At 39.7% G+C, this 24,733-nt stretch overlaps 1 protein-coding gene across 1 annotated transcript; it reads left to right on the forward strand.

Moving 5' to 3' along the window:
- The first annotated feature begins 220 nt into the window (after window positions 1–220).
- Window positions 221–24,517, forward strand: MNX1 (motor neuron and pancreas homeobox 1). Its single transcript, XM_073632670.1, has 3 exons — window positions 221–1,051; window positions 5,910–6,070; window positions 24,022–24,517. Exons 1-3 carry the CDS (start codon window positions 577–579, stop codon window positions 24,364–24,366), a joined length of 981 nt encoding a protein of 326 aa, XP_073488771.1. The 5' UTR covers window positions 221–576; the 3' UTR covers window positions 24,367–24,517.
- Window positions 24,518–24,733: the final 216 nt, after the last annotated feature.

Below are 24,733 nucleotides of genomic sequence, written 5' to 3' on the forward strand. Positions count from 1 at the left end.
TTTTTCTTCTTTCTTTCACAGATTGCATCTCTATTTCATATCTATCTGCATATGTTCACAGATATCTATCTATCTATCTATCTATCTATCTATCTATCTATCTATCTATCTATCTATCTATCTATCTATCTATCTATCTATCTATCTGTCCTGGGGTGTCTTATTCTATTATTAATTGGATCTCTGTATGTTGGGGGTTTCTGTTGATTGTAACACGTGACTGTGGCCCCTGGCTGCCCATCTCTTCTTCTCCATTCATTGACAGGAGGGGATGTGAGTAGTGACCACAGCGCCCCGCCCAGCAGCCTGTGTCCACCAATCACACATCGGGCTGGAGGTGACCAATAGCCAGGCCAGCCGGGCCTTGAAGTGTGGAGAGTCATGCAGTAGTCGGGGACACCTGGCTGCATTGCTTGTGTCTGCTCACCTGGCCGGACTGTGGACTGTGCTGTGTGTCCATCTGTTTGTGTGTGTCGGTCTGTCGGTGTGCGCTCAGCTCTCGGGACCGGACTGTGTGTCGATCTGTTGGTGTGTGTGTCGGTCGGTCGGGGTGTCTGCTCCCATCCAGGAGAATTGATGGAAAAGTCGAAGAATTTCCGGATCGACGCTCTGCTGGCCATAGAGCCCCCCAAGGCTCAGACCTCCCCCCTGGCTCTGGTCACCTCGTTATCCTCATCCTCGGGCAGCCCTCCCTCTGATCACCCCGACATGAGGACGGAGAGCCCTTCCCCCCCCAGGACTTGTGGACTGGTCCCCAAACCGGGCTTCCTGAGCAGCCACCAGCACCCCGGCTCCATGATGACCTTACACCCCCCGGGAGGTGCGGGGATCCACACTCAGGCTTTCTATGGACACCCCATTTACAGCTACTCGGCAGCCCTGGCAGCGGGGCAGCACCCTGCCCTGTCCTACCCCTACCCCCAGATCCAGGGGGCCCACCATGCCCACCATATGGACCCCATCAAGATCAGTGCTGGCACCTTCCAACTGGACCAATGGCTCCGAGCCTCCACCGCTGGCATGATGCTACCCAAGATGGCAGACTTCAACTGTGAGTACCCCAATTGTCACCGGTGTCATTGCAGGGAGGGGGATCTGCTCTAAGCCATTAATGCCACCGTGTCATCCACCACCTAGGATGGCAAAACTGCCAACATTGTCACCAGTGTCACTACAGGGGAGGGGGAGCAGCCAAGCCAGGGATGGTGGAAGTGATAGGTCTAAACCATAATTGCCACCGTGCCATCTACCACCACCTATTACTGATGGCAAAACTGTCAATTTATAGAGAGAGAGACCTAAAATGTGATGTATGGAATATTAGGGCAGGATCTCAGCCCTCCAATGCAAGTATTAATATCAAGGTTATTACATCTAATATTATTATTACTTTTATTATTAACCGAAACACATATAAGACAGACACTAAATATCCAACAACCAAAAACTACCTAGGATTTAATAAAATCATCCAAAAATTCGATTTCTGTATGTTGCTAGATGACTAGAAAATGGAAATATTGAGGAATAATGATTTATTATTATTATTAATAATAATAATAAAAGAGTTGAAATCATGTAATAAATTGTGCGATAATTCACATCATCCAACAGAAAGCATATTCTTATTTCTTCTGCATGGACTGGATCATCGAAGTCAATATTCACACACTTTTATTAGATAAAAAATAAAAAAAAGTAAATCAGCCTAAATGGATTTCAGCCTGATTTTAAAATATTATATTATCTATCTATCTATCTATCTATCTATCTATCTATCTATCTATCTATCTATCTATCTATCTATCTATCTATCTATCTATCTATCTATCTATCTATCTATCTATCCATCTATCTATCTATCGGTAGATAGATAGATAGATATTATATGTTATTATTTGTATTAGTAGTAGTGCATTTTTCAATATATATATATATATATATATATATATATATATATATATATATAGTAGTAGTAGTAGTAGTAGTACATTTTATTTATTACTTTATCATTTTATCGCTAATCCTATTTTATTAACAGATATAAATGAACACATTACAGTTTAGCACAATTAAATACATTCTGGCGGCTATTACAGTTTAGCGTGCTTAGTTACTATATCAATATAATTAATTAGTTAATCTATTATGACCATATTTTCAGTTTTGTGTCTATATTTATAGGCTTTTTAATATCTCGTCTCTTAGACATACTTATGTTTGTATATCTATCTATCTATGATAGATAGATAGATAGATAGATAGATAGATAGATAGATAGATAGATAGATAGATAGATAGATAGATAGTGACGTAATAGAACACAATGAAGACTGTTTCATTACGTCTGACGTCATTCCTTTAGATTTCAGGGACTTTTTGGTGATATTGTAGCTTTTTTTCTCCAAAACTGTGAATTCCTTTCTGGACAGGCTTCCTCTGTCCCTTGTGCTTCTATTTAGCAGCCTATAACAGGCCATTTAGCGCTGACTGTCAGCTGGTAATGTTTGTACTGGGAGATGTCACCGAGGTGAGAGATTCTGAAGACAGGCCAGTCATGTATTTTTCCCTGCAACCCATTCCCCTCCAGCATGACACCCTGCCTCTGACCACAAGACCAGGCCAGCTTTCCAGTGGTCGGGGGGGTCACCATACAGGCTAGGTCACAATGGGACAGAATACATTATACACTTTCAGATGGCGACATTGATGTGTGGTGCTCCAAGAGATGGACATCCCCTTTAAATTTCGTTTGTATTGGTGTTATGGTGAATGGGGGACTTGTAAATATAAGGGTTCCTCTTTCGTTAATACAAGGGTAACTGTGTAATCATATGGGTCCTTTCTGATCAATACAAGAATAATTATGTGATTATTGGGTTCTTATTTTAAAACATGGCAATGATGACAATGGGGTCTTATTTTATCAATTAATAGATAACTGCCTGTTAATATTGGTTCTCATTGTATTAATAAAAGGATAACTGGATGGAAATTTGAGTTCTTATATCATTTATATATAGGTTCTTATTTATTAGTTGAAGTATTATGGCACAGGTTCTATTTTATTATAAGTATGATGATATGGGTTCTTATTTTATTATTATAAGTATGATGATATGGGTTCCTACTTTACTTATATAAGAATAATTATATGATATGGGTTCCTATTTTATTATTATAAGCATGATGATATGGGTTCTTATTTTATCAATATCAGGGTAATTTTATGATATGGGTTCCTATTTAATTAATACGACCGGGTTCGATGTGGGTGGAGATAACTGTGTGAGTATATAGGATCTTATTTTAATAATACCTGGATAATTATTTGATAGTGTATGGATGTTAACACAGGGATATCTGGGAGATTTGAGTATTTATTTTTATTTTTTTACTACTTATGTGAATAATTTGATTCTTCTTTTATAAATATATGGATAGCTGTGTGAAGGTTTCCAGGCTGTGAATACAACATAATGCATTATTTCCTGCAGGAATAATTTTAAGCCTTGTGTGAAATAAAGGGAATTTTCTGGGTTTTATCCCCCTGTTTCTGATCTGATAGTGTAACACGCACTGTGGGAAAAATAATTCCTTCAGCAATCCAGTAACAGTGTGTACATTTGTGTGCATATAATATATACATATATATTGTGTATAAACATATATCTGTCTCTTCTATTGACCCGTAGGGAGGCCTAATGATGGGACATTACCGCAGACCACCCGACTGCCTATTGCAGCGCTGTGTATCATTCCCAATGTGACACTTTAGTCTATTGCTTTTAATTAAATCTGTAATGTATTAACAACTAAGGGGGGGGGGGGGGGGGGGTAACTGCAATAGATAATTAGCCTGCCCTAGGAATAATCTAAAATAACTATTATTTTTGACCACGTTTTCTTTATTTGAAATCATTTATCAAGATGAGGTGCTGGAAATTAAAAGGGATAATAGTCTTCCCTACTAAAAAAAAATAAATAAAAAATAAATAAACACATTTAAATGTTTTGCCATATTTTTCTTTATTTTAAATACGTATTTACACAATATATATAAAAAAAACTTTCGCGTACAATGAATAGAGATTGGAGATGTGGTATTTGCACTATTAGGATGTGCTCATTATTGCCCCCAACCCCCCTTTCCCATGTCATATGTGCTGTCCCTTTACCAGGGCAGATATTTGCAGTGATGAGATAAGCTCGGGCTGCAGAAAAATCCAAGGATCCTTGTTAAAACAAACACCCTGTTTATCAGATAAAGGGGATTACATCTTACAACAAGGCTCTAGAACTTATCAGTCAGATTACAAATCAAAGCACCGTCACATTGCTCCTTTTATGTTCTAATAATGGCCTGCAGACACATTCCGGCCGGCTGTACTCCCAGCGCTGTGCAAACCGCCGCCAAAGTCACCCCAGCTCAATGCACAGTCCTGAGTGTGTACTACACTTGGCAACCTGCACACACACACACATATATATATATATATATATATATATATATATATATATATATATATATATATATATATATATATATATATATATATATATATATATATATATATATATATATATATACATATATACTTATATATTGTGATTTTAAATCTTTTCCTCTGTTGGAATTTTTATTATAACAATGTTGGAATAGTATAGCGCTAGAATAGTAGTTGTTTGCGCTAGAATAGTTGTAGAATAGGACAATTAGCAATATAATTGCCATTTAATATGTCACATTTTTTATATTATTGCTACTGTTATGTTAGTGTTGTATTTATTGTACAAGTAATACCTTGGTTTGAGAGCGTTTTGCAAGACAAGCAAAAGTTTTAATACACATTGGGGGTTATTTACTAAAGGCAAATCCACATTGCACTACAAGTGCAAAGTGCACTTGAAATTGCACTGAAAGGGCATTTGGAGGTGCAGCTGTAGATCCGAGGGGGACATGCAAGGAAAATAAAAAACAGCATTTTAGCTTACACATGATTGGATAATAAAATCAGCAGAGCTTCCCCTCATTTCAGATCTACCCCTCAGATTTACAGGGACTGCACTCCCAAGTGCACTTTGCACTTATAGTGTGCACTTGTAGTGCAAAATGGATTTGCCTTTCATGAATAACCCCCTTTGACTTGATATACAAGCGATGTCTTGATATACAAGTAGCATCATGTCACAACTGAGTATAAAGAAGAGAGTCCCTCTAAGTGTAGCAATATGGTTACATTTTAATGAAGGTACAACATTTAGCAACATATTGCTACACTTAGAGGCGCCTCTCTTCTCTTTAATATTCTGTAGCTCCTGCTGGATTTTGCTTCTAATCCCCTTTAGGAGGCTTCCATTTGTGGATGGACATTTTATGGTTACACAACCAAATCATATTGCTATATTCTTTTTATAAGGACTATAAACTGAAGGACCTATGAATAAATGGTTATGGAACGAATCATCTGAGTTTCCATGATTTCTTATGGGGAAATTTGCATTGATATACAAGTGCTTTGGATTACAAGCATGCTTCTGGAACAAATTATGCTCGCAATCCAAGGTTTTACTGTATTCCTTTTTTTCTTCTTCTTCTTGTTATTATTTATAATAATAGTTGTGGTAGTAGTAGTAGTATTTTTGTTTTTGTTATTAGTAGTAGTGTTGCTATTATTTATATATTTATAATATCATTACTGTTGTTATTATTACTACTACTGCCACTATGGTTATTATTATTATTAGTAGTATTAGTGGCAGTACTGCTGTTGTTATTATTACTATGATGATGATGAATTTTCTTCTTACCGCTGTTGTTGTTATTATTCTGAAATATTATTGTTGTAATTCTTACAGTTTTTGCTCTTCTTGCTCTCATCTCTTGCTGTGTGTTTGTTGCCCCGCAGCCCAGGCTCAGTCCAATCTGCTGGGGAAGTGCAGAAGACCGAGGACAGCCTTCACCAGCCAGCAGTTGTTGGAATTGGAACACCAGTTCAAGCTGAACAAATACCTCTCCAGACCGAAACGTTTCGAGGTGGCCACATCGTTGATGCTCACAGAGACCCAGGTACTTTCAGTTCAGTATCTGATGGCTGGAACGACTCCATTGTGTGCTCCTTAGCTGGAGTGCTCAATGTACAATTACACATTAGGTCAGTGTAATATATACATTGTAATCCCTAGTGCAATATATATATAATCCCCTATGTAATAAATACATCCCCAGTGTAATATATATAGTGCAGTCCCCAGCGTAATATATAAGGTATAATCCTCAAGGTATTACTATAGAAAATGCACATTTTACTTGCAGTATATACGACAGAAGAGATGAGCTTGTGATACTAAAACACATGAGGCTGCCTGTCCTTGGCTTCAGAATTGTCCCTGGAATTTAAGGGTTCGTTGAACTATAATTGGCATATTATTCGGATTTGTTTAGGAATTTCTCCATCTAAACACTTATCAATGGATATTCTTGTTACTTTTCGTCAGCATTAAGGTTCCTGAAAATGATTATATGGTTCTGGAAACTACGGATGGGAGCACAGTCTGTTACCTGGGCATGCTGAACTTTGTAGTTGCCTACCTCTTATTGAGTGTGTCGGCTGTAAACATCAGCTAATAGGGGATAGTGGAGCAGGTACTCATAGAAACCCACTAGATATTATATGATTATCTGAAATAGGAAGACTGATTGTTTGCCAATAAGCAACATTACCTGTGCCTGGGGTTTCCATACATCAGCCCAAAGGACAGTGTGGCAGAGATACAGCAAATGTATGGAGCTGAGTGACCTATGGTGAGGATATTAATATATAGGTCTAAGGTCTGGATAGAGATAATAATATAACAGTACAGGAACAGGAGTAGACTGATTTACAAACACTGGAGCTCATTTTATTAGAATCTGATTGGTTACTGTGGGCAGTTAATGCAGGTTTGCTTCAGTTTTCTTTGCTGCAGCACACATGAGATGAAACAACTATTGCTATTATGGGAGAGATGTACTAAGGGGGGAATGTTTACCCCAGCCAAAGGACCTAATAAAACACAGATTTCACCTGACCTGGCTGTTGGGAATGAGTAGTGAACTGGGCTGGGAAATGTTCTTTTGGTCAATCAGACCAGTTTAACAATCATTGAAAGTGTCATTAAAATCTATAGATGTGAGCTAAGCTGGGTTCAGAATAGGATCAGCAGCATAATATCTGATATGTGACAATAATGACTTTCCTGACTTACCTTACCAACTACACCCATCTGTCTATAGAACTATCAGTGTAATGAGCTAGATGGATTACAGGTGGAGCCATGTCTTTGGAGAGCCATATCAAAGTGGAAGCCTTCCTTGGGAGGATTCCATTGCCTAAATTACAAGTGGAGCTATTACTTGTAAAATTAGAATAGAGGTAGCTCCTTGCCTTGGAAGAACTAAATTAAAAGTGGAGCTATGACTTGAAAGTATTATGCCCCATACACAGGATCCGATTTTCCGAGAACAAATGTTGGATGTGAGCTTGTTGGCGGAAAGTCCGACCGTGTGTATGCTCTTTCGAACATTTGTTGTTGGACTTTCCGCCAACAAATGTTGGCTAGCAGGTTCTCAAATTTTCCGCCAACAAATGTTTGTTGTCGGACTTTCCAATCGTGTGTACACAAGTTCGTCCGACAAAAGTCCACGCACGCTCGGAATCAAGTACGAGCCGGAGATATAGCATTTTTAATGGAGATATCACATATGTCTTGTACGTCACTCCGTTCGTAATTGTCGGCCAACATTTGTGTGACCGTGTGTATGCAAGGCAAGTTGGAGCCTACATCATGCGAACAAAAATCCACGGTTTTGTTGTCGGAAAGTCCGATCATGTGTACGGGGCATTAGGCTACAGGTAGATCCATGCCTTGAGATAACTAAGTTAAAGGTGGAGCTATTACTTGAAAGTAGATTACAGGTAGATCCATGCCTTGGGAGAATTAGGATAAAGGTTGAGCTATTACTTGAAACTATTAGACTATTGGTGGATCCATGCCTTGGGAGAACTAAATTAAAGGTGGAGGTATTACTTGGAAGATTAGAGTACAGGTAGGTCCATGATTTGTGAGAACTAAATTACAGATGGAGCCATTCCCTTGGGGGGAGCTGCATTACAGATAGGGCCACTAGCTTGTAAAGTTAGATTATGGGTGGAGAGCTAAGATTCAAATCTCCTTTATTATATATATTATATCCAATCCAAGGCAATGTAACAGACCCCTTTATCACATTCATTTGATTTTCCATTCCATTGTGTATATTATGTGAACAGCTGCTGAGTACATCAGATCACACCTGGAGGATGGAGCTTTACATGGACTCCCTTTGTTCTAGGCTGCCTGGAATCAGTGCTGCCCAAATACAGAGCCACCTATCATCCCTTCATACCTGTACAATATACAGAATGTATACTCAATGATACAGCTGTGATGATCATGGGAGCCTCCTACATAGGGACTAAAAAATGAAAATATAGGGTTTGGTTGCACACAGACAGTTTCCCTTGGATTTATTTACTGCAAACACAGGAGCTTAGTGGTGCATATACTAATACATCAGCTTAGTCTTCACGTCTTATCTAGGACTACAGAATGATTAGTCTTTATGCTGTGGGGAGATAAGCGTGGGCAAGCAAAAGACATTAGGTAGGGCTGACACCGATTAGTTCACAGAAATGCTGGGTATTAGCTTAGGACATGGTAAAAGAGCTGATTGCACTTCTAGCAGATCAACAGGTATTTTTCTGTACTTGCATGATCTTTAATATAAGATACAACTTGGGGAAATGTACACATACTGCAGATATGTACTGCATATGTTTTTATTTTATTTTGCCCTGACCTATGCTTTATTAAGCTGGATGTCCACTTGTGAGTAAGGTGAAGGCATGTCTATAGTCATGTGATTGGGAAATGAAAATAACATGAATTTTATTTTGATGTGATTGGGTGATTGAACACGGAAGTTCACTTGCTTGGTTAATATCTGTTGCAAAGGGGAATACTGTGTTACTTTAGGTTGATAAATGCACACAGAAACAAAATTATTACACACAGGTTGATTTACCAAAACTGGAGAGTGCAAAATCTGGTGCAGCTGTGCATGGTAGCCAATCAGCTTCTAACTTCAGCTTGTTCAATTAAGCTTTTAGTAAATCCCCCCACAGTGCATTATTATTATTATTTACTATTCATGGAACACTTTAATGATAACAAAAATTATCAAATTGCATGATTATGGTCAATAGTCAGTAAGATGTTAATTGCAAATATCAAATCAGAAATTAACTTTATTGATTGCTATATGCACCAGCAACTTAATTGGTCTGGGCTATGACTCTTTAGTTATTGCTGGTTTTATTTGTGTTTTTTGTTTTTCTTGCTCATACCTAGAGATATATCACACAACAGTACAGATCTTGTTCGAAGTATGCTGCATATACATACCAGTGTGTGCAGAGCTTGTGATGTGTACATAACACTGACATCCCTCCATACAGCTGTGAACCGTTAATTATAATGATCAACCCAGTTCGTATAGCTGTGTGTTGTCCATAATAATAAAAATGTTCACTAATAGATTGGACTGTCAAGCTTCTTGTTTGCTGAGAAGGTGGCAAGATATTCATGGATGGGAGCTGGGAAATGACAACCCAACCTCTAGTGTGAAGATCTGAGGATTGGGGAGTCATGGGATCCTTCTATTCTGTTGCAAGGATTGTGTGTCATTTGCATTGTATACTTGTATGAAATTGGAAGATCTTTTATCTATATTGTATCAAACATAGTTACAGATATCATTTAAAATAAGATACTTTGAAATACATAGAGAAACAAATACAACAGATAGTATATTGTACATTGTGGAGTTGATTTACTAAAACTGAAAAGTGCAAATTTTGGTGCAGTTGTGCATGGTAGCCAATCAGCTTCCAACTTTAGCTTGTTCAATTAAGCTTGGACAAAAAAAAAAGAAAGAAACTGGAAGCTGATTGGTCTCTATGCAGAGCTGCACCAGATTTTGCACTCTTCAGTTTTAGTAAATCTCCCACTATGTTTCTGAGGCTGTCTCTAAATTGACTATCGTCTGAAATCCAATAGGGGTTGTCACCATAGTTTCTGAGAAGTCATTGTCCTGTTTATTAGATCTGGGGTACCTGCGACGTCAGCAGAGCCGTAACACATAACAACCAATCAGATTTGGATTCCTTGTAGAGCAGTGAAATGTGTTCTGCTCTTGGATTGGGAATATTGTGGCTTGCAGAGGCAGCAGGGCAATGTGAGCAGGTAAAATTTTCTCTGTATACATTCCAAGAAGTGATATTCTATAGATTTATTTTCTTTATTCAAGAAAGTTGAAACAACTTCAAACAAAGCAAAATTCTCCTATAAATGGGAAATATGCTTTTGTCATGTTCTGTGTTTTAGAATCAATTAGGGTGACATATCTGCCTGCTATCACTGTTACCTAAGGGCTGTTCTAGGCTTTGTCCCTTAAATTTGTGTGCCTGGAAATATCCCTCCTTTACAGCTATGACATAAATTTCCCATGTTCTGCATTTTTAAATTTGAGTTTATGTTCTGTGTGGTTTTTATTTATTTATTTATTTTAAGAGAAACATTAAGACTACATACACAACTGGGCTTAAAAAAAAGTCTGTTCCCTTGGCAGAATAGAATGTTTTTTTTGTACATAGTTTGGGAGAGTTTTGCATTTTTTTCTGCCAGTAAGCTCCAATCAGAAACGCAAACCAAAAGGTTTTTTTTTTCCCCTGTAGAGCCCATTTACATTTGTGTGGTGCAATAATGTATGTGCGTTAACAGGCGTCAAGTCACATGCATTGAATTGAGGCGACCTATTGAAATGAATGGGCTTCTAATGCACAAAAACACCCACAAATTGAACACGTCACAAAACCTTTGCCACAACACACTATGGTTTGCAGTGCGTTTTAACACATGGGCACTATTCATGATTGAGGTCATTGTCATCGTATTAGTGCAAGTGCAACAAGCACAACTGTTAGTGATACTTTTTTTTTAATTTGCACCGTCTTTCACATTTTTAGCCCAAGCTTCAAATTTAAGAGCATCACATTGCATAAATGCAAATCACAACATATAGATGTAAATGGGCCAATATAAAAAATACTGTTTAATAAAATTCATTTGGAAATATCAGTGGCCTTCTGTATCAGCACTAGAAATACAAGCTTAGTTGGGTTTTCTATGGCCAATTATTATTTTGTTAAATCTGCCTTGGCCAAAGAGACAATGAAGTGGCCACTGAACATCCTTCTAGACAGTTTGGCGCAGATGTTTAGCACAAGTTGGACATTGTCTACAGACATAGAGTTGGGTCCGCACTGGGTATGCGTGGTCTGTACCAGTGCCAGTGTAACCTGGAAACTGCCAGATTAAGGCCCCTTCTTGTAGTCGCTGTCTTTGCCTGTGATTGGAGGTGTTCTTCAGCTGCATTTCCCTCATTTCTGTAAATTGTGGTATTAAACATTTCCAGCAGTATAGTGTTGTACCAATAGCCAATAGATTAAAGCTGACAGTAAACTTAAAGTGGTGTTCCAGCCTGGGGAAAAAAATTAAAAGTCTGCAGCTACAAATTATGTAGCTGCTGACTTTTAATATTAGGGCACTTACCTGTCCAGGGAGCCCGCAATGTCGGCACCCCAAGCTGATCCGCCCATCGGCTCTGGCATTGCAAGTAAGGGAAACTGGGAGTGAAGCCTTCAGGCTTCACTTCCAGTTTCATACTGCGCATGTGTGAGTCGTGTGGCGCTTTCTGAATGGTTCCGTCATCCTCTGGGACACACACAGGTTTCAGAAGGCGGGGGGGGGGGAGGAGGACTGATAAAACTGCAGAAGTGACGTACCTCACCATGGCGACATGGGTCAACTCAGAAGTCCCAAAGAAAACATGCCAAAAGGTACCAAAAAGAAACAAAATTATCCAAAAACGCCTGGTACTCTGCTTTAAAGCAGTAATAAACCCAAAACCAACAATTGCATGTAATTTACCAATCGTCAGATGTGATGGTTGTATTAGTTTCCTTTTTTGGAGCCTTTTCACACTGAAGCGCCGCTAATACAACGCTAAAGCGCCGGTTGTGGCGCGGCGTTTTAGCAGTGCTTTTGTGGCACTTTTTGTGCACTAGTAGGGCGGTTTTTTAAGGGCACGTGACAACGTGCCCTTAAAAAAAATCCAAGAAACACCCATTTTGCGATGCCTTCAAAGCGCTGCCCATTCATTTCAATGGACAGGGACGTTTTTGGAGCGCTTTTTACATCGCTCCAAACTCGCCCCAAAAATGCTGCTTGTAGGACTTTTTCTAATGTCCCGCAAGCACACTGCCCAAGTATGAAAGCACTCATGCAAATGAATGGGAGGCAGTTTTCAGGCGCTTTTCAGAGGATATTTCTAGCATTAAAACGCATGAAAACTGCTTAAGTGTGAAAAGGGTCTTATAATTCTTTTTCTTTCTTCTAACCTGGTGATCTGGCCAGTAACACACTTCCTTTCTAAGTGCTCTTTCACACTGGCAGGAAGATTTACTATCATCTGAAAAGTGATCTATGGTGGATAACTTTTCAGAGGGTGCTAGCAGGTGTTCAGGAGGCGTTACTGCTGCCTCCTGATGTTTTCTATTTTTTATTTTTATTTTTTATTGCTAAATGGCATTTTTGCATTCCGGGATTGTGCCACAAATGCGAGCCAAGTGTTTGGCTCACAGTTGAAGTGCAGTCTTATTGATCTCAATCAGTAATGTTGGAATTTGGGTGGTGGGCCAGTGGAAGGTAAAACCATGGCCCAGTTACCTGTTTTTATTGCCCATCCACTGCCTTTGTGAAAGGGCCCTAAAGCCTGGTACACACTGAGTTTTGGATTGAATGATCGGTCAGAGCCGCTGTGCTAACTAAGCCAATTTAGTACAGTGACTTCCCCCCTTCCAGAACACTCCGACCAGCGTTCTCTGCCATTGGCTGAGAGTGGTGATCAGGAGTCGGTTAGCCGTTGGTTTTCCAGCATGCTTGTCTGACAGAAGCTGGCCATTTGGACAGGGTGGCATACACATGTGCTGAATGTCGGACTTTTTTTTTTTTTTTTTGAACCAGCCAACGTCTCCCCACATTCGGCTTGTGTGTACACGGCTTTAGGGTTTCTCCACTCCTCTGGAACAGTAATGGAGACGTTCTTGGACAGCAATATTGTCAGTCTGTGGAGAGTGTTAGATGCACCAGCTGATTTAGATGGACTTTACTAACAAAGCTGAACTCCAGCTAACTCTTCTTAATTTTTTTAGTTTTCCTTTTAGGATAAAGGATGTACATAAATGAATAAAATCTGATCATTGTAAGCACTCCCATCAGTGGTAAATGGGTTGACTTAAGTTGAAAAATAATAGACTTATTGGCGGGATCACCACATACAAGAATTGGTAAATTGCAATATATTACATTTTTGTTTTAGGGTTTTACTGCTGATTTAAGTAATTAAAGTTGCATGTTTTCCGGATAGCTTAGATCCCCTTGTGGGGCTTTATACATTTCTGAAAAAAAAGATTCTGAATACAGATATACAGCTGCATTTAAAGGTTAAAAAAAATTATGTGCAGTAATATATAGCTACCAATAAGAATTCCTTTTATTACCATTTGCTGACCCAGCCTTTTTCTGACATTTGTTGCTTACAAGTTAAAATCAGTCTTTGTTGCTAAACAATTACTTAGTACCCCCCTTATATGTATATATATATATATATATATATATATATATATATATATATATATATATATATATATATATATATATATATATATATATATATATATTTAGCAGAGACCCTAGAGAATAAAATGGTGGTCATTAAAAAATTTTTATGTCACACTTTTTTTGCACAGCGATTTTTTAAATGCATTTTTTTTGGGAACAAATACACTTTAATTAACTAAAAAACAAAACAAAAACAAAACATAATATATACTCCTATTTTTTAGTATAATATTAAAGATGATGTTACACCAAGTAAAGTAGATACCTAACATGTTATGTTTTAAAATTGTGCACGCTTGTGGAATAGCGCCAAACTATGGTACTTAAAAATCTCCATAGGCGACGCTTTAAAAATACAGGTTACAAGTTTAAAGTTACAGAGGAGGTCTAGTACTAGAATTATTGCTCTTGCTCAGACGTTTGTGGCGATACCTCACATGTGTGGTCCAAATACTGCTTACATATGTGGGCGTAAGCACGCGGGGACAGGGTGCTTTAATTTTTTTTTTTTTTTTTTATTATATTGTTTTTAATTTTTTCACTGTCCCTTTAGAAATATATATTTTTTTGATCACTTTTATTGCTATCGCAAGGAATGTAATCATCCCTTGTGAAAACAATACAGCATGACAGGTCCTGCTTATGGAGAGATCTGGGGTCTAAAAGACCCCCAAATTTCTCCTCTACCCTTAAAAGCAAGAGATTAAAAAATAAATAAATTATCTCTTGCTTTAAGAAAAAAAAAGCAAAAAAAAAAAAACATGTTCACATTATCTTTGCTTTAAGAAAAAAAAAAAAAAAAACATGTTCACATGGTTAGAGAACCAGACATCAACATTGCTCTGGTCCTCCAAGGGCATAGAGATGAGCGGTGGCCATCTAGCCATCACTCGTCTTTATGTAAAATCACAGCCGACACCGGATGGTTCCCAGGCTTAGCGGTCAGTAACGTTAGCCCGGGAAGCGAAGGAGGGGGCACCTCTCCCGCTGTCTATAAAAGTGATCTCGCGGCGAATCTGCCACTGAAAAACTAGCCACCTAAAGAAAAAAAAGATACCGGGGTTATGGCATCTAGCTGCATTTAACATAAAAAACATGACGTATATTTACAGGTAGGTGGTGAAATCTCATTGCTATGGCTCTCTGCCTTTTTCACGCTTTATTCCTTACTGAAAAGTCCTTAGGCACCCCACAATTTTTATTATGGGGTTTTGAAAATCCTCACTATGTCAGTGACAGCAAAGAAAAATGGAGGTGTTCCTATGCATTTTTTAAGTAGCTTTCTTTTTTACAGATTGCATAGCATAGGAAGCATTTAGAGGAGGTTGAAGATTAGAGATAATTCTGAACTGTGTGAGCCGTATGATGGAATGATTTTGTTTCTCTAATTCATATGAAAAGAATCAAAAGAAAATTTGTTGGAAAGCTGTCAATTTTCTGTTGAAAGCCTTTTCTTTTTTTTTTTTTTTTTTTTTTGTATTTCTAAAGGAATAGAACATGTATATACTCTATTCTAAATGTTTATGTAACTTGAAGCCAACGAAGGGAAAAAAAAAAGATCAATTTTTTGTCTATGGGAACAATATACTTACCTGATCGTCTGCTGATCGTCTGCTCCTCCCCACAGCTAGACAGACCCCTGCAGCGTCTGCATCCCCAATCCACTCTAACGGTCTGGGGTCCTGACATAACCAAAACCAGAACGGGGTCACATCAATCGTCCAATCATGTGCTAGTTTCCCTTGAACGTGATTGGGTATGCACAATGCATACAGCTTCACTTTATTTACTATGCTAGGTGAACATACACTCTGCCAAGTGAACAGCCTCTGCTCTTTTACTAAATCATTCTCATTAATTTAATCAAATTTAGAATATTATTGGCACCATCTAACAACAGCAGAAAAGCTAGGACACGGCGCAACCCCAATCTCTGTAAAGAGCTGCTGACACTGCTCTTTAACCATGTGAACGGCTGTGTCCAATCACAGCAGGTCACATGTAAACACAGAATTGCTGGGGCCAATGGCTCCCGCTGCTGTGTGAGCCAATGAGGAGAGAGAGACCTGGGAGAGCCACTGCAGGAAGGTAAAAAAAACCTTCTTCCTTTAGAACCACTTTAATTGAACAAGCTGAGGTTAGAAGCTGATTGGCTAACATGCAAAACTGCACCAGATTTTGCACTCTCCAGTTTTAGTAAATCCACCCCAAAGTGCAGTAACGATAGACAGCATCCATTGTCGTATTATAGCAGTATTCAGTAAGAGGATATCAGAAAAGTGAGCTGTGTTTGGCTGCTGTGGATCATAGTACTTTTGTGGAAAAAAACATTGTTTTTTATTTTTATTTTTAGAAAAGAGGCATTCTATTAATTTACTCTTATGTTTACATGGAGATAGATATACATACAGATACATTGCATAAACTGATCTCCACAAATCCTCCCAGCTGACACTCTGTCTTTTGCAGAGGCCTTTCTCTTCTAAATTGACAAAATAACAGCCTATTTAGCTAGGTAAAATACTTCAGTTTGGTGGGTAATATTTTCCTTTCTGTCTGAGAACTAGGGATTTAAACAAAGGTGCCAAAACCAAAAGCTTTTCCACTGCTGACTACTCAGAAACAACTTAGTCAAGCTAAAGCAGTTTCAGACATCCCAAGTCTCCCGCGTGGTGCAGGGGCCTCCCGCATTTCGGGGGCGACTCCCAGACACCCGCAAGTGCTGCCCGATATCCCATCTGTGGGGCTGATCCTGGATGGTTCCCTGCAGCAGAAAGGGCAGCTGTGAACAACGCTCTCCAGTGGCGGCTGGTGCTCAAAATTTTTTGGGGGGGCCCAAACAAACTAAAAAAAAAAAACATCAGTTGTAGCCATTGTGCCCATCAAACGCAGCTACTGTACCCATCAATTGCTGCCAGTGTGCCCATCAATTGCTGCCAGTGTGCCCGTCAATTGCTGCCAGTGTGCCCATCAATTGCCGCTACTGTGACCCATCAAATTCTGCCAGTGTGCCCATCAATAGCCGCTACTGTGCCCCACCAAATGCTGCCAGTATGCATCGCCTGGCACATACCTGTCTCGCAGCGGGTCGGCGGTGGTGTCCTGCACGCTCCTCGGTGTCTTTTTCCATCCTCTCTATCAGGCATCCAATCACAGCGCCTGACGTTTCAGCCAATCAGGTGACAGGTAACAGACGCGAGCACCTGATTGGCTGAGAGGCTCAGTGTTAGCAAAGCGAATTCCTTCTCCATTCATCTTCAATGCTGAGAAAGGGACTGGGGAGTCTGTGTCCTCAGCCTTTTCTCTGTCTCAAAGGGGAGATGTCAGGGGTCTGTTTAGACCCCTGATATCTCACCAAAGCCCCCCCCCCCAACAGGGTTGATTAAAAAAAATGCAAAAAAATATTACAAAATGAAACTGTAAACAAAAAATTATTAAAAAATTAAATATTAACCTCCCTGGCGGTTTTCCCGAGTGTGGCTCGGGGTTAAAATTCAGGACCATTAGCGGTAATCCCGAGCCACACTCGGGATTACATCGCAGGATCCTGGTGCCTCCTTACTTACCTTGTCCCCAGGATCCTGCGATGTCCCCCGCAGTGTCCGAGGGCTCCGTCCTCCTCCGAAGCCTCTCCTTGCCAGGCTCCGTTCCCTGCGAGCGTCGCGACGCACGGGGGCGGAGCCTGGCAGCAAATTTAAAAAAAAGTCAAAATCATAACACATACAGTACTGTAATCTTACAGATTACAGTACTGTATGAAATTATTTCACATCCCTTTTGTCCCCAGTGCTTTGGCCCATGCCCTGCATGCAGTTTTACATGATATACACTGTTCTTTCTGCCTGGAAACTGGAGATTGTCCATAGCAACCAAAAAGTGTCCCTTTACGTCAAAAGTGGCTTTAGACCAGCTAGAAAACAGCGATAGTAAATTAGAACACTTGCAGAATTGAGCGATAGTGAATTGTGGGGAAATGTATTTTATTACTATTTATTTTTATTTTTTTTAATTATTTATTTTTATTTATTATATTATAATTTATGTTTTTGTGTTTCAAACTTTATCATACCCGGGATATCTACTAGACTCTGGTTTGGACAGATTTAAGTGTGTTATTGTTAAGATTTACAGACCTACAATATAAAACGCCAAATTTCCATGCAAAATAATTGTATCGCTTTCAGCACCTAAAATCCGAAATAATCATACCGCCAGGGAGGTTAATAAATGACATCACCCCCCTGCCCTACCAACACTGTCCACTGCCCCAACCCCCTCCCCCCAAAAAGCATTTAAAAAAAATAAATTGTAAAAAAAATAATAATATGTAAAAATAAAAACTACTGACACCATCCACTGCCCTACTGACACCATCACCGCCACATACTCCCCATCCCTTCCCCAGATGCACTGTGAAAAAAATATTTTAAAAAATGATTTAAAGAAAATAATTAACAACAAAATTGTAAAAAATAATAGTGAAAATAATAAAAAGAAAAAACTACTGACACACTGCTCTACTGACACTGTCCACTACCCCCACCCCCAATCATTGTGAAAAAGAAAAAAAGAAAAAAATAAATTGTAAAAAATAATTAAAAAAATAAAATTGTCAAAAAATTATAATAAAAATAAAGAACTACTGACACCGTCCACTGCCCTACTGACACCATCCTGCACATACTACTCACCCCTGTACACTCCGCACTCCTCTCCTGCACAAACTACCCAGTGCCATACACTCCGCACTGTACATTCCCTATTTAACATTACTACATTCTGCATTATGTAAGTCGTCTCAGATTCTATAAAACCACACCCCATTTAAGTCACACCCAATATGTAGCACGGTTTAAGCCACACCCACCTCCCTGAAATGAGTTTTTGCAGGTTGGGATGTCTGCAGTTTCTACCTTGATTTAGTCGTTCCTAGGCAATGTTGAGCTTGCTTTGGAAAGGATTGATTTACTTTAAAAGCTGCAGTACAATGCAAAAAATGTGTTTACTGAATTTAATCCCCAAACTTACATTGTTAAACCTGAACTTTATTAGTTCTGTGATGTAAAAAATACTAGTTTTTAAACTACAGTTTGTCATTCATTTATTATTACATTTATTATTATGAGTCTTTCATTGACCAAGCTGGCCAGACAGAGCCGTGTTCAACCTAAACGAAGAGGTAATATCAAAGATCGTTCACTCTGGTTCAAGTGACAGTTATGAACCCGACTTCAATAAAACAGTCACACTAGGCCGGAGTCCAAGCATTGGAGTTTGAGTAGCTCAGAACAGCCATTGCCAAATCCTTTCTCTGTCTCACACCAGATGTTCTTACAGTACGGCCATCAACCTTGACTACATTTCACCCTAATGTTACAGCATGATTAACGTTTGGAAAGAATTATTCTACAGATAGCATTGTTGTTGTCAAGCCTGTTACATTATCAAACCCCATAGCTCTATATGCATGAGATTATTTGATTAATTTGATTATACTGTATCTCTGTGTGTGTATATATATATATATATATATATATATATATATATATATATATAAAATGTATCTTCTCTTAAAGCTATACTCCAAGCAGATATAAAAAACATAAAAACACATCTCCTTTTATTATTTACTAAAACTAATTACATGCACTGTAGCCTCCCTGGCGGTATGATTATGTCAGATTTTTTAATCTCAAAGTGGTACATTGTTTTGCATAGAAATTTGGCGTTTTATATTGTAGGCCTGTAATTCTTAGGAATAACTCATTTAAATCTGTCCAAACAAGAGTCTAGTACACATCCCGGGTATGCTAAAGTTTGAAACACAAAATCATAAATTATAATATAATATATAACTATAAATAATGATAAAACATAATAATATATTAAAAATAAAATAAATTTCCCCACGATTCACTATCGCTCAATTCTGCAATTGTTCTAATTTACTATCTCTGTTTTCTAGCTGGTCTAAAACCACTTTTGACGTAAAGGGACACTTTTTGGTTTCCATGGACAATCTCAAGTTTTCAGGCAGAAAAAACAGTATATATCATATAAAACTGCATGCAGGACACTGGACAAAGACAGCACTGGGGACAAAAGGGAGGTGAAACAATTTGATACAATAATGTAATCTGTAAGATTACAGTGTACTGTATGTGTTATGTATTTTGTACTTTTTGAATTTGCCGCCGAGCTCCGCCCCCGCGCGTCATGACCCTCGCAGGGAACGGAGCTCGGCACACGGAGCATCGGGCGGAGGATCCGGTGGGGAACACAGCGAGGGGACATTGCAGGATCCTGTGGACAGGGTAAGTACGCTGTGCCAGGATTCTGCAATGCAATCCCGAGTGTGGCTCGGGGTTACCGCTAATGGTACTGAAATTTAACCCCGAGCCACACTCAGGATTACCGCCAGGACGGTTAAGATTCAGTTAGTGTAAGACCTTTACTTTCTTCTAGGTATCACTTCCAGCCATCCTCTGCACATTAGAACCCAGACTGAGAGAGGGAGAGGCAGCACTATGGGCCAATCAGGTGTCCTAGATGTACATGAATTTGCAGCACAGGTGGAGCAGATAATTTATTCCTTTAGTTTGTTGCTTTTAGTTCAGTGTCTCTTAATAAGTTGGGGGCAGGAAGGTAACAAAGCTTAAATGCAGTAGGAAAAAGTCAGGTCACTATTTTTGCTCTGCTGTCTGGCAGGGCTGTAAATCCCAAAATGAATCCCGCTACATGTCTTTGGTAAAAAAAAATCCCAATAGATGTATATTAATTGGTTTGCATGAAAGTTATAGCATCTACAAACTATGAGATATATACTGGTATATTTATTTATTTGATTTATGCTAGTAATGGCAGTGATCAGCAACTTATAGCAGGACGGCAGGCAATCTGACACTAAGGGCTAGTTTACACTTTCTTCAAAACCTGGCTTCGGACATGCTTTGTTAACCTCCCTGGCGGTATGATTATTTCGGATTTTAGGTGCTGAAAGCAGTACAATTATTTTGCATAGAAATTTGGCGTTTTATATTGTAGGCCTATAATTCTTAACAATAACACACTTAAATCTGTCCACCAAGAGTCTAGTAGATATCCCGGGTATGATGAAGTTTGAAACACAAAAACATAAATTATAATATAATAAATAAATATAAATAATAAAAAAAATAATAATATAATAATAATATAATAGATTTCCCCACGATTCACTATCGCTCAATTCTGCAATTGTTCTAATTTACTATCGCTGTTTTCTAGCTGGTCTAAAGCCACTTTTGACGTAAAGGGACACTTTTTGGTTGCTATGGACAATCTCCAGTTTCCAGGCAGAAAGAACAGTATATATCATATAAAACTGCATGCAGGGCATTGGCCAAAGCACTGGGGACAAAAGGGATGTGAAATGATTTCATACAGTACTGTAATCTGTAAGATTACAGTATTGTATGTGTTATGATTTTTACTTTTTTTTTAAATTTGCCGCCAGGCTCCGCCCCCGTGCGTTGCGACGCTCGCAGAGAATGGAGCCTGGCACAGAGAGGCTTCGGAGGAGGACAGAGCCTGCAGACACAGTGGGGGGACATCGCAGGATCCTGGGGACAAGGTAAGTAACACGGCACCTGGATCCTGCAATGTAATCCCGAGTGTGGCTCGGGGTTACCGCTAATGGTCCTGAAATTTAACCCCAAGCCACACTCAGGAAAACCGTCAAGGAGGCTACAGCTCTCTGAACGCCAGTCAAAGCCCCTGTCACTAAATAAAATGGTTAGCTTACAGTCTTGCTTACACCTTGCTTTTGCTTGGAGCTTCGATGAGGCTTCGGTGGGGCTTCAAGCAAGCTTTGCCATAGATTCTATGGAGGCTTTGAAGATGCTTTGAAGCACCACTGAAGCTACATGGGGTATAATTTTTGAAGAAAAGCAAAGCAAAGCAAAACAGGACTGTAAGCTAAACATTTTATTTAGTGACACGAGCTTCGACTGGAGTTCAGAGAGCTTTAACAAAGTGTGACCTAAGCCATGTTTTGAAGCAAATGTAAACTAGCCGTTAATGTGTGTTGAAGCCGAAGCAAGTGTAAATGAGCCCTAATTGACACTTTGTGGGAACTGTCTAACTGCCACTGTCACCAGTGACACTAATGCAGTGATCAGTGCTAATAATATACACTGAAACTGTACTAATGACACTGGCTGCAACATCCGGGGCAATCAAAGGGAAACAAAAACCGACACATCGCCGCTGTCAGAATCAGGGGTGACCCGTCCATTGGCACCCCCCCGTCCATCGCCACCCCCCCATCCATGCGTCCGGCCCCTTTCAGGACACTGACGCATGGATTCCAATGCGGGGGGGGGGAGGGGGGCAGTTTTTTTGAAGCACCAATTGCAGCCAGAGGCTTTAATAGGCTTCAATATAGGGTGGGCTCGGGTCGCAGAGAGTGCGCTCCGATCCCACTTAGGTGTGTTACAACAGAGAATGAATATTTGCTGTTGTAACACATATCCTCCCCCCGGTCAATCAGGAAACCAGTTTTAACACCGGTCACCTGATTGGCTGAAAGCAAAGGCGATCCTATTGGACGCCTAGGAGGAGGAGGGGAGAAGCTGGAAGCCTCCATGGAGGTGAGGACACGGAGCCGCTGCACCACACTGCCTGCTGCCTGCCACCCACTGCCGCCAATGGGGTAAACAGCAGGCGGGGGAGGGAATTGGGTGCCGCCCCCCACAAAAAGAAAACACCGGCCGCCACTGGTCAGAAAAGAGATTTGTGCTGTTTACATACACAAAGCTCTCTCCTATCACTCGGGCAGGCAGGTTCCCTACCCAGAAATGCAGAATTATGCAGTATTGCAGTATCTCACAAAAGTGAGTACACCCCTCACATTTTTGTATATATTTTATTATATCTTTTTATGTGACAACACTGAAGAAAATACACTTTGCTACACTGTAAAGTGGTGAGTGTACAGCTTGTATAACAGTGTAAATTTGCTGTCCCCTCAAAATATTACTCACTTTTGTTGCCAGCGGGATTAGACATTAATGGCTGTGTGTTGAGTTATTTTGAGGGGACAGTAAATGTACATAATGTATATAAAAGGTGTGTTTATCTTCTCTGGGTCGTTCAGGTGATTCCACAGCTCTTGCTCTCCTGTGTCAGTGAGCAGCTGTTGCAGGGGAGTGGAGGGAGCACAGACAATGGTTAGACAATGGTTAGGCTATGGGGGCCTATAGGTGATGTCACAGCTCCCAGAGTTCAAGCCTCAGTAAGCTAAATGAACAATTCTACTTGTTTACTTAATCAGCCTTTTAACCAAACTCTTAAAACTAAAAAAAAAATTCAATGGATCAGTTCGACAGCCAAACAACTAGCATTGTCATAAGGAGACTGGCAGTAGTTTTCTACATATCTCTTTCAGTACATATTTCCTTTAATGCCTTTAAAACCCATAAGTCATATATGCTCATTGCAGTTAATAGCTGTACCTCTGGCTTAGAGTGCAGTGCATAACAATTGTACTTTACTGTTGGACTAAAACTCTCTTAGGACTAAACTCTCTCAATCAACATAATCTATTTTAATCCTTATGCTGCTAGCATTAGTAAATACATAGGAAGGTTTTTACGTTTTTTTGGGTTTTTTTTACATTTCTTCAGTTGCTTCCTGGTTTCCGGGCCTAGGCAAATGATGTCATACATCCCATTAGTCTTCTAGAGTGGGAGGAGTGGTTTTCTCGTTCTCGGCTAAGCACACCCTCCTGTCTTTATACCTGAGCTAAGGGCAGATGGATTCCAAGAAGTACATGCTACATGAATAATATGCCCTTAATCAAGATGGCAGCAGCTAGAAAGGCTTGGGGGTGTTTTTCCCAACAAAATAAAGCATAGAGACACGGATGGATGGGGAGGGGTCGCTTAGAGTATTAAAAATGAATGAAATAGTGGTTTAGGTTTGTGGTTATCAGATACAGTATAGTTCTGCTTTAAAGTAAACCTAATGAAAATACATTAGAGTTTCACTTCAGATGCAAATAACTGGTGAATACTTCCCATAGTTCAAAAAATAAGTCATAAAGCCTACAGCATTGCCACAATCACCATCCATATTGTGAGGTTCTGTATGGCTGTCTATGTAATAGGTGGTGGCTCTTTTGTTCTATTGATAACCATTTCTGCTTTTCCTCAACAGGTAAAAATCTGGTTCCAGAACAGACGTATGAAGTGGAAGAGAAGCAAGAAGGCCAAGGAGCAGGCTGTCCAAGATGCAGAGAAACAACAGAAAGGAAACAAGGGCAACTGTGAGGACAAGTGCCCAGAAGACAATCAGGAAGAGAAGAGCCCGTCCTACCGACGAGACTCACTGAAAACAGTCAGCCGCCTTCGCAGGGACTATACAGACAGTGAAGAGGAGGAGGACCGAGATGAGGATGAGGATGATGAACATCCAGATGATAAGCACTTCTACCACCACTCAACTGACTGTACATCTGAGGAGGAGGACAACAGCCAACAGCAGAGCAATCAGCTACACTGAGGCTTGGACAGTGCCCCTTCCTTCCCCTCATAGGCCTTTGCCAAGGTTTGTCAAGCCGCTGCAGTATTGTACATGGGAGCCAGACTTCCTTTCATTACATCTTAGAAAAGAATGAATAATAAAGAGAACATTTCCCCCAAAATGAACTAAGTTGACCAGTATCTACATCATGGAGACCTTCACGTCTTGCTCAGGTGCCATTAGCCCCACTCTTTGAATTTTCCAAAGACTCTCAGTGAGGTTTTCAGCTCTTTGCCATAAAAGTCCCCTAAAGGCTGGAGATAAGTTAGACAGACTCTGTCCCACCTGCGTCCTGTAAGAAGAATATTGACACTAAGGACAGATAGTGGGTCCATTGCGTCCAACA

Source organism: Aquarana catesbeiana, linkage group LG05 (assembly GCF_042186555.1).
Source record: "Aquarana catesbeiana isolate 2022-GZ linkage group LG05, ASM4218655v1, whole genome shotgun sequence".
In the NCBI taxonomy this organism is placed as follows: domain Eukaryota; kingdom Metazoa; phylum Chordata; class Amphibia; order Anura; family Ranidae; genus Aquarana; species Aquarana catesbeiana.

Excerpts from the sequence above, each read along its gene's own strand:
- MNX1 (XM_073632670.1), top strand. The coding sequence starts at position 577 with ATGGAAAAGTCGAAGAATTTCCGGATCGACGCTCTGCTGGCCATAGAG. Across the intron at positions 1,052-5,909 it reads CAAGATGGCAGACTTCAACT|CCCAGGCTCAGTCCAATCTG; the intron begins GTGAGTACCCCA and ends GTTGCCCCGCAG. Across the intron at positions 6,071-24,021 it reads TGATGCTCACAGAGACCCAG|GTAAAAATCTGGTTCCAGAA; the intron begins GTACTTTCAGTT and ends TTTCCTCAACAG.